The 11,805-nt window shown below is 40.2% G+C and overlaps 1 protein-coding gene across 1 annotated transcript in view; it reads left to right on the top strand.

Annotated features, from left to right (window-relative positions):
* LOC117357779 (cytochrome P450 2K6-like) overlaps window positions 1–11,540 on the top strand; it is a 62,832-nt gene extending 51,292 nt beyond the window's left edge. Inside the window, exon 9 of the mRNA XM_033938876.1 lies at window positions 10,344–11,540. Within this exon, the coding sequence (XP_033794767.1) occupies window positions 10,344–10,525 (182 nt within the window). The 3' untranslated portion in view covers window positions 10,526–11,540. The remainder of the gene's footprint in view (window positions 1–10,343) is intronic.
* The last annotated feature ends 265 nt before the right edge of the window (window positions 11,541–11,805 follow it).

Genomic DNA, 11,805 nt, shown 5'->3' with positions numbered 1-11,805 from the left:
GATTTGGAGGCATACTCTTATTCCAAGTTCCTTCAGAAAATTACTACCCTCCTTAGCCTTAGTGTGGCGCAGTGGTTAAAGCTACAGCCTCAGTACACTGGGGTTGTGGGTTCAAACCCACGCTGCTCTTTGTGACCCTGGACAAGTCACTTAATCCCCCCATTGCCCCAGGTACAGTAGGTAGATTGTGAGCCCGCTGGGACAGAAAAGGAAAAATGCTTGAGTACCTGAATAAATTAATATAAACCGTTCTGAGCTTCCCTGGGAGAATGGAATAAATAAAAATATAAAATAAATATTTAATCAGAGTGCAACACCTGCAGACAAAAATGACTTTCAAGCCATACTCCAGTCTTGTCTAGCACCTTCTAAAGGAGCTCAATGCACTTCCAGTGCATCAATACCTCCAACTCTCCAATTGGCAGAAACCTCAATTGGTTTCCACTTCTAAATGCCTGGAACTCAAATACATGGTGCAGAAGGTCCCTAGGCATGATTTACAGCAGTTGTTGAACCATTCAATGTTCTCTGAATCAGTCATTAAAAAAAGCTAAAATGTCCAAAACTCAGTTCAACATTCAACCAGGGAAAAACTGCTGTCTCCTCGACTCAGAGGGTAAGAAAGTCTACCAAGGTAGTATGACAATATACAAAATCATAGCCCATTAGCTCCAGATCCTTCATTTCCAGCATTTAGATTTTCAACAGCTTGAAAATGCCTCCTTGGACATTGCAGCAACCCTCCAGATTCCATTACAAGAATCCACATATCACCTCATCAAAACTATGATGTTTATGGTATGATCATCAGAACAGCAGCTGCCATTATTGTAATGCGTCACACAGCATGGATCAAAGCTTCAGATCTCAGAGAGGACCTTCATGCACGCTTAGCAGATGCACCTTGCCTAGGAGGCAGATTGATTGGTCTGGAGGTGAAAGATAGAGTCTCACAATTTAAAGAGGACTCCACAGCTATTTGTGAGCTCTCGGTACACTCTATTGACCACTCACTACAATATCACAGAAAGTCTTCCTCTATGTCTTACCACAGACCATATCACTAGCAGGTTTTCCAGCAGTACTACCCTAAATGATGATTCCTCCCTTATAATAGGCCCTGTTATCAATGTTCATGACCCTCGGCTTATTCACAAAAGCAGCATCAGAGAGATAGAAAGCAGACCCCCAGCAATCAGGATCCTGCTCTAAAATCCACCCCTAGTTTTTGACAGGAGGCTGGTTCAATCATTTCCTCCATGCCTGGCAAGCCATCACAACATCTCCAAAACTACAAGTGTCCTCTTTCCAACCTCCACAGATGAATATCTTTGTACCCCCATTAGCATTGCCTCCTCTCCCATCCAAATGGACAGTAAAGTTAAACTTCTTGGCATTATCTTGGATAAAGATCTTACATTCTACCGACAAATCTGTGCTGTAACACAAAAATGCTTTCACAAGTTACGACTAATCTGTTCTATCTCCTCTTTTCTCGACCCCCCTTCAATCAATATACTGATTCATTCACTCGTCATCTCAACCCTAGACTACTGTAATGCCCTCTACCAAGGAATAACTCAGCTAATACAAAACACTGCTGTTAAACTTCTCTACCACACCAAAAAATACAATCATGTTACTCCCCTTCTCCACAAAGCTCGTTGGCTTCCCATCTCTCACTGTTCTACCTATAAAATATTACTTCTTGCTTTCAAAACAAAAAACACGCATCAACCAGCCTTCATTGATAAACTTTTAATTCCATATGCATCTTACAGAACTCTCTGATCTAGTAATCAAAACTTGCTCACTATTCCTCCAATAAGAGAACTCTTTTACGACACAACACGCAAACACAGCTCTTCCCACTGATCTTCGTCTAGAAAATTATTTAGATAAATTCAAATCCAAACTTAAAATGTTCCTCTTTAAAGATGCCTTTACCATGCAAATGCTATTTCCTTTGAAATTCGATTATCCTTTACAGAAATATTAAGGCAACCAAAATGCTTTTTTTAGAAGCGACTTCCCCAGCCTAATTTTACCTCCTTCTCCCATTTCCCTCTTTTGTTTTTATCTTGATGTTTTTATTAATCTTTCCTTCCCAGTCTCTCCTAATATATCATGTATGTTCATGCGTAAATGTCTCCCTTTATTTATTTTTTTTGTTTAGATAAGTTTTTATTCTTATTTTAATTTTTACTGCATATTATTGTAATCCATTTAGATACCTGTATGATAAACGGTATATCAAAAATAAAGAAACTTGAAATGGGTCCTCAATATTATCTCTCAAGGCTATCATCTCAACTTTGTTTCAGAGATCCAGACATTCAAAATGCCTCAGTCTTCGCATGCTTCTCATCATCACATTCAGCTTCTCGCAGCGAAACTGACCCTTTTCATTCAAAATAAGACAATAGGAGTGCCCAAACAGCACAATATGGGCTTCTACTCCAATTTTTTTCCTAATCTCTAAAATGACTTAGGGCCTTTGTCCCATACTAGATATCCATTCATTCAATGCCTGCCTCAAGTAAGAGAAATTCAGAATAATTTTTGCTTATTGTAAATCCAGCAACAGAAGGTTATTCAATCATCTGGAGTTCTGCACAGTCTTTTATGCCTTATGAATCTTCTGTCCCTGGATTTACCATAAGCAGATCCTCATAGAAATGGACAACTAACTAACAATGCTCTACAATCAACATACAAGGAGAGTCAGGATCTCTGCACCTCTGAAGGGAGGCCTGCTGCCTTTGGTACCTAACCTTGTCCCCTCAAGCAAACCTGCAAGCAGTTTACATTCCAGGACTTACAAACATAATAGAAGACTCTCTCATCCTCAAACTCAATCCTCATGAATGGTCTCTCAATCCAACAGTCCTTCCGTGGCTAGTCCAGTTTTGGGTAACACCACACATAGACCTCTTTATTTCAAAAGACAATGCATAGTACCAACAAATTTCTTCATTGCAACCAGCGCATCAAGCCATCACATGGGATGCTTTTTCCATCAGTTGGATGCAAACCTTCTTTTATGCCTTTCCACCTTTTCTACTCATATCTAAGGTGCTACAGAAAGCCATCAGAGATTCCACCAAACTGATCTTGATTGCTCTGCAGTGGCCCAGACAAATATGGTACTCACTTCTATTAGACCTACTTGATGCTTCACTGATTCCTCTGAGAGACCACCTTTTCCCCTCACACAACAGAATGGACAGATTCTTCATCTCAGCCTATCTAGCCTCAGCCTCAGTGCATGGAAATTAAATGGAGCATTCTTGCAAACATCCCAGTCTCCCAGATAATGAAGACTGTTCTCCTAGCTGCTAGATGGCATTCCATCAGAACATCCTATCAATCAAACTGGACTCATTTCTCTCATTGGCTAGGACCCACTTATATGCTCAATTCCACAAATATTGGCTTACCTTCTCTACTTGTCTGATTCATGGTTTAATGCAAATTCAATGTACCTCTATCTATCTGCGATTTCTGCTTATCACAACCCAATAGATGGAAAACCAATTTCACAACATGTCTTTGTGACATGCTTGACCTCCTCTTTGGAACCCACTACATCACCATTGTCTTAGACTGTCTCATAATCACACCTTTTGAACCTCTGGGCACTGCTACTCATAGATACCTAACATGGAAGATAGTTTTTCTCACAGTCATGACATCAGCAAGACACATTGGTGAACTCCGAGCATTAGTGACCTACTGCCATTACACACAATACTTCCCCAATCGGGTTCAGCTCCGCACACACTCAAAATTCCTTCCTAAAGTGGTTTCAGATTTTCATCTTAACCAGAAAGCATAGTTCTACCATCCTTCCTCCCTCATCTGCATGCCTCACCTGCAGAGCAATGCCTTCACATCCTAGACTGCAGAACACTCCTCTTACCTCAAAGAAACAGCAAACCTTCATTATACCAATCAACTTTTCATCATCTATAATCTAGCCAATCCAGGTCACCCAGCCTCTAAGTGGACTAACTCCATGTAGATAGCCACATAGATAGAATTCCTCTACAAGAGCACAGTACAGGACATTCGTTTTGGACAGTCCATCCTACGCAAGCTCTCTGCACCATAATTCTCACTGCTATCCATTTATAGCTCATAGCAAGGGACTCACCATCAAGTGTGCCTACATCTATCCTGCTTTTCTCCAGAGAAGGCAAGGTTACTTACCTGTATTGTGAGTTCTCCAAAGACAGCAGGGAAATGCAACCAAACTTGCCCTCCCTCCATCCCCGTTCATATACACAGATATATCTGTAACTCTAACGAGAGACAAAACTGACCTGGCAAGGGGAGAGACCACAGAAGGCAGCAATTCCTGCACATGCCCAGTAGGCCAAAGGCTTACTTTAGCTAGGAGAGAGCACTGATACAGTCTAAGGACTTCACCATCAAGTGTGGATGCATTCCCCTGCTGTCTTTGGAGAATTCATGTTACAAGTATGAAACTTCGCTTTCTGAGGTATACCCATAGTATTTTATAGTTATTATATGAAGGTACTGTGCTTTCCCTATCCCAGGTGGACTCACAATCTAAAGGGTTGATATTCATCTGACAGCACTTAGCATTTTGCTACTACAGGTGTTATGCCTGAAAATTCAGTATCGGGCCACGTCTGGGCTTTGGCGTTGAATTTCCTGGTTTGTGGATCCAGCTAAAGTGTAGCCAGTTAAGTGCAATATTCAGCACTTAACTGGCTATGGGGAACTACATAAAGATAGGACTGACTTTTCTGTGGTCCTATTTAGGCAGTGACCTTGGCACTTAACCAGCCAAGTGCTGACTTTGCCTCTGGAACGTCTCCAAAATAGCTGATTTTGAGTTTGGTGCTAACCAGACATTTTCAGTGACACTAACCAGTTAACAATATTAACTGTACTATTTAATATTACTAGAATCAATTAAAAAAAGAAATGGAGATTTCAAGATATAATAGATAGAGATAAGGGGAGGAAGTATAATGATTTCAGTCAGGGTTGGAAGGGGAATATCTATTTGAAAATGGATTTTAAACAATTAAAATTTGGAAATAAGAGTTAGTAAGATTAATTAAATTCTCTGTTATGAATTATATTATTTTAATATGTGCTAATAAGTGATGTATTAATATATTCATCTTATTTATTTGTATTCATTCTATAATATATATTTGAATAATATGATATTATAAAATGAGAAGTTCTCATTTTATAATATCATATTATAAAGATATGGGGGGAGCTCTAAGGTTTAGTTTCACATGAACACTTCCAAGCGGTCATGATGTGTATGGGGGCGGGATTGGGGTGGGGGAGGGAAAGGGAAGATAGGGTGGGTGGGGATAAGGTATGGTATTTATTGATTGATTAAAAAAGGGGAATTATTGGGATTATGTTTTAGAATATTAACAAATTAAAGTTAACAATGATTGTTAAATTTTATTCTTTAAACGTTAATGGCCTCAATCATCCCATTAAAAGAAAGAAGACTCTTAGTTTTTAAAGAAACAAGAAGCTGATATTTATTATATCCAGGAAACTCACCTGTCGGCAATTGAATCAACAAAGTTAAAGGAAGGATGGGTAAAATAGTGTTTTTATGCTCCAGCCATGGGTAAAAAAGCAGGGGTAGCTATTCTAATAAACAAAAAATTTTCTGCAAGTTTTAGATTAATTTCTGCAGATATCTCGGGAAGATGGGTCCAAGTGAGCATGAGTGTTACATAGAGCATTCTGGACCCCGGTGCGTTTACAAAAATTAGATTGTTCTAAGTCTAATAAATGTTGGCACTGTCATCTTGAAGCTGGGATAATAGATCATTTATTGTTTTATTGTCCATGTTTTTGGAAATCTATTTTGGGTCAAATTAATAATATGCTTGAGAATCCAGTATTGCTCTCATATGATGCAATATTATTTGGCACATCTATGAGAGCAAAGAGTCAAATATCTGTTAAAAATAATAGACTTTTACTCATAATGACAGGAGTTGCCATTCAACATATTACAAGGAATTGGAAAAATTATGATAGATTAAGTTATAGTTTTTGGTGGAATTCATTATGTCATATTTCAAAATGGAAAGAGTATTAGCCATTCTCAAGGATGTTTTAAAAAGTTTAATGATATTTGGGAGCCATTAACAAAATATTGTATGGATTGATTATAATTAATAATTTATTTTTCCCCTTTTTATTTCTTAAAATATAAGGGGGGAGGGAGAGTTTATTTTAATGACATCTTGAATTAAAATATTATTATAATGGGGGAGGGAGTAAATGTGTTATGTATAATCTTTGCTAGATTAATAAGTGATATTAAAGTGTATTTGATTGTAATTTGTTACACTTGTTGACAGTTTAAAAATGAATAAAGAATTTTTTTTAAAAAACAACTTTAGGATCCTATTTTAGGAGCCTAAATTTATGAGTTTGGTTGGGGGGATATTGAATCCTAAGGGGCTCATTTTAAAAAAATATAGATGTCCAAAAAATGGCATAAACTGGCACTTGGACGTCTTACTAGTCAAAATGTCCACATGGGCATTTTTGAAACTGACTTTTTAGATGTCTTTCTGGTCATTTTGTATCCAGTGCATCTAAATCTTAAGGGGGGCATGTTAAAGTTGTGTTTTGTGCAGGATTAGTGCTGGCTTAGCACTTAGATGTTTTACAGCGGTAATTAAATATCTTACAAAACATTAAGAGCACAATTACCGTGTTTCCCTGAAAATGAGACACTGTCTTATATTAATTTGTGGCCCAAAAAAGGCACTAGGTATTATTTTCAGGTAGGTCTTATATTTTTACATGCATAATGATCATCTCTCCCTTCCTCTTCTACACCCCAATTCTTCCTATTTCCTTTCTCTCCCCCACATATGCAGCATCTTTCCTCCCCTTTTACCTATCCCCATGTGCAGTATCTTTCTATCTCCCCCTCCCTCCCATCCCCCTTGTACAGCAAAACCCTTGCAGCTTCTATCCCTCCCTCCCATCCCTTGCAGCTTCTATCCCTTCCATCCCTCCCTCCATCCATTGTGCTGCAGAACCCTAAAAGCTTCTATCCCTCCCTTCCTCCCATCCCTCTGTGCAGCATCTTTCTATCCCTGCCACCACCGCTGCACACCCCCCACTGACCCTTTCATCTCTCCCTCCCATCTGAACCTTGACCGTGAGCCGAAATACCTGGAAACAAACGGTAACATCGGCAGCACAGGCTGCATCGAGGCCTGCCCTTCTCAAGTCCAGATGTTCCTGTGCCGCATCACTAATGATGTCATCAGCAATGTGGCATGGAATGGCCGGGTGTGAGAAGGGCAGGCTGCGATGCAACCTGTGCTGCTGCCACTGCCGTTTGTTTCCAGGTATTTTGGTCTCGTGGTCGGGGTTCGGATGGGAGGGAGAGATGAAAGGGTTAGCAGGAGGCGTGGGGAGGGGGAGGGGAAGTGCTGCTGCCGATGACTAGGGCTTATTTTGGGTGTAGGATCTACCCCGCAAATCATGCTAGGGCTTATTTTGGGATAGGTCTTATTTTCGGGGAAACACAGTAGGATATTTTGGGTTAGACCCGTTTTTAAAACAAATGACAAAAAAGGTACCCAAACTGACCAGATGACCACTGGAGGGATGAAAATATGGCCCCCACCCACTCCCCAAATATCTACATGAAACAGTATTTATTTATTTAAAATTTTTCTTACCCGCCTATACCAGTATATATCTGTCTTATGACAGCTGCAGACACCTTGGCCAGTCCTAGTAGATCTGCAAGTAGGTTTTTGAAGTAGCCTGATGGGCAGTGCAGTGAACTGCAGAGAAGGGGACCCAGGCCCATATGCCACCCTAACTAGTACACTTGTGGTGGAAAGTGTGAGCCACCCTAAAACCCTATGTCCTGCCACAGAGGTAGGTATAAGGGCTATTGAGATGGTAGACAGGTAGGTACAGTAAGTTTGGGGGGGAGTTTTGGAGGGGGTCACTATATAATGTACAGAGGTTATGATGAGATGTGTATCTGGCACCCTTAATGTGAAGTTCACAGCAGTGCCCCACTGCTCTGCTGGCATGTCTGTGTGGCCAGTTCATTAAAAATGCTGTCCCCTCCTACACGCAAAATGTTTGTTTTGGACGTTTTGGACTTTTCATCAATAATAGCAAAAAGAAATAAGTCTAGCTAGACAACAGTCTAGCTAGGCCATTAAAAAAAAACAAGATGTCTAGCAGGACAAACCATCCAGCTGGGCCATTAAAAAAAATAAATAGATGTCTAGTGGGTTCAAAAATAGACATTTTCTCCACCTAATATTTGGACATTTTTCTCAAAACATCCAAAGTTGGACTTAGACGTCCTATCAAAAATGCCCTCCCCCCACCCCCATACATATAAAAGTAGGCCCACCATTCATTTGCCTAGATATAGAAGTCTAGTTTATGAGCTTAATACTGAAAATCAGTACTAAGTGCTGCCCCTGTTGCCACACAATTTTTACAAGGTATGATTCTAAATTTAGATGTTTAGTGAAATGTTGAGTATAAATTTAGGCACTCGGCCCTACTAAATTTTCAAAGAAGCCAATTCAAGATCATAGCTTTCAACCCCCCTCCCCCCCATTATATTAAGCTGTGCTGCTGAGTAGTGTGATCTAAATGCCAAGCCGCCCATAGGACAAGAATGGGCAACTTGGCATTTAGCATGCACTGCTCAGCAGCACATCTTGATAAAAGAGGGGGAAAGGTAGAAGCATAAATTTCAAAACGGGACACAGAGATTGTGTCTCCTTCTGCAACAGATGTGGAAGGAGACACAATCTCTGTGTCCCGTTTTGAAAGCTCACGATCGGACGTTACACCCTGAGGCAGCATTATGTGAAACGCTGGCCATCGTTTAAGTGCCACCTGGTGATATATTTATCTATTTATTGATTTTTGCTACATTGCACAACACAGAGCCATTTGGCCCTCTGGAAGGTTTTTAAGCCTATGAGGTTCTCCGCCTGAACACCTTAAGCCACAACTGTGGCGGTGGGAGGGCTTTGTCTGAGGCTTTTCTTCCCGGTAGAGCCCTGCCTAACTCATGTTGTAGCTTTTCCATACCTTCCACATGACCTTGTGAATGTGTTTATTGTTGAAAAACCATTATTACAGTAAAACATCCAAATCATAAGACTGTCCTAGTAACACCTAAACCAGGCCTCCTACACAAGCCCTTGAGATTTACACACAGTGCAGGCGAACTGCATAGAAAAACTGTCTAAATATGAAAATAATGATTTGGATGTTTAGCAAAATAAAACGTCTAAATGCAACTTTATGCCATTCTTTGGACATTTCTCTCTTTCGAAAATGAGCTGATGGTGACATATTGATTCTCTAAACAGCTTACTAGCTAAACTTGAATCCAGGGGTTAGCTATAAACATGTTTAGTGTATCAAAGTAATTTTTTTTAAAATACTGCATGAGTGAAAATAGTTGGATAATTTACCCCCTCTTTTACAAAGCGTGCACTAATCGAATTAGCACATGCTAAACGCTAACACATCCATAGACTAACATGCACGTGTTAACATTTAGCATGCGCTAAATCGATGAGCGTGGGCTAATTGGTTAACGCACCTTAGTAAAAGAGGGTCTTAATCTTTCTACCAGTAGGCTAAACTGTCAGCCACTGTGGTGGAATCTGAATGACATGAATGGCATCACATGGATTATATTGCTAAATAAATCTAATTCAAGTTTCTTTTAACCCCAGCAATGGCACAGTAAGATGGGGGGAGTGGACTGCCTCAGGTGCCATGTGTGTGGGTGGGCGCTGGCACTCGTGCCTCTCCTCCTCTCCACCCCTCACATACCTCTTTAAATGTCCACTAGCGTGAGCAGCATCTTCCACTCGCTGCTTGTGCCAGCTTCAGCTTCCTTCTTATGTCACTTCCAGGTCGAGGGACCAGGATGTGACATCATAAGTCAGCCGAGGCCAGCGTGAGCAGCAGGAGGACGATGCTGCTTGTGCTGGTGAACTTGCCAAGAGGTATGCAGGGGCGGGAGGCTGCTCAAGCATCAGGGAAAAATAGGAGGCATGTGGCACAGCAAGGAAAAGTGAGGAGACACAAGACAGAGCGATGCCAGGCACCGCCGCCCCGAGTTCCAGCCTCCCTCACTATGCCACTAACCCCAGCCTTGTTCAGAACAAGGTTTTCATTCAAACTCTGTAATGTTCAACATGCTGGGTAAAACTCAAGCTGCAATTCACTAATCCTAACTTAAATTTGGGTTTCAGGGTGCTTTCAAAAATTTTAACTACACTATTCTTTTCTTTTAAAAGGTCGAAGAGTGTGCCTTGGTGAAACTCTTGCTAAAATGGAGCTATTCCTCTTCTTTGTGGGTCTGTTACAGAAGTTCACATTCCATCCTCCTCCTGGCCTGACCCGTGCAAACATCATGCCTGAAACAGGCTTTACATCTCCTCCCCAGTCCCAAAAGATTTGCGCTATATCTCGGTTTTAATCTCCAGTTTTGCAACTAAGAGAAAACTATACGTCCCCTTTTTACAAAGCCACAGTAGAGGTTTCTACTGCAGGCCGGCAAGTTAAATGCTCCGTACGCTCATAGGAATTCTATGAGCGTTGGAGCATTTATCTCACCTGCCCGTGGTAGAAACCACTACCAAGGCATTGTAAAAGTCTTTGAGATATATACAGTATCACACACACACACGAGTGGGTATTGAAAATCAATCAACCAACTTCCTAAATTCTGAGCATTATTTTGCCATTGTAGCTGAAACAGTGTTATCTTATTTCATTGTGTCAATTTGCAGAACTGAAATTGTATGCTTTTACATTGTTTTAGATCATTGATTGAACCATATCCAAGTCATTCTCTTTTTGGTTGGGCTAAGAACTTTTCAGCACACACACCCCCACCCCCTCATAATGTATATGTATGTGTGTGTGCATATATTAACTCATAGTAACTACAATATAATTTAAAGTGTTTGATCTGCTGTTGTGCCTACAAATTTTTTTTTTTTAAATATCAATGTGCAATAGAGATGCAAATACTAGCACTGAAAACAATTGTTTCAAAACCAAATATATGTTGGACATAGCAAAAACCTAAAATATGTCGTCCAAAACATACATAAATGCATTTGTAGTATTTTACATTGCTATAGTTTTTAATCATATTAAAGGCATGGGCTCAAAACATTTGGTAGGGGAGTAAAACCTGAGTTGCCTTGCATAATATATCACAGCTGTCTATCCTAACCCAATGAAACATTTTTCTGTTTGTTTTGTTTTATCATATTAATGTCTCTGGTTTCATTTATGCTTTGTCTATGCTTAGGGTTACCAGACTTTACCTTTGTAGATGGTTTTACTTAGATGGTTCTTTTTAGATGGTTTTTTAAAAAGGTTAAAACTTCCCAAAGCGACCAATGAGGTCCCAAGGAGAAAACGACTGACCATATCTCCCGGCCGCTCCCTCAAAACTGAAATAGCTCACAAACGCTCCTACTTTTTTAAAAAATATTCTTTATTCATTTTCAACACATTCAATAAGTGAAAACAAAATAAAATTAAACATTGTACACTTTAGACATCACTTATGTTTTACAAGATTCATACACATTAATACCCTCCCCCCACCCAACAAGCGCTCCCAAGCCACGCCCCCTTCCTACTCACATTTCATACCCAGACTTTGGCACACCATCCTCCCATCTGTTAGTTCACTAGATGGACTTTGGAACTTCAGGAAGGCCGTGAAAACCTTCCTCTTTA

Source organism: Geotrypetes seraphini, chromosome 3, assembly GCF_902459505.1.
Source record: "Geotrypetes seraphini chromosome 3, aGeoSer1.1, whole genome shotgun sequence".
Taxonomy (NCBI): Eukaryota; Metazoa; Chordata; class Amphibia; order Gymnophiona; family Dermophiidae; genus Geotrypetes; species Geotrypetes seraphini.
The sequence above is the reverse complement of the archived record's forward strand: the minus strand, read 5'-3'. Positions and strand labels throughout refer to the sequence as shown.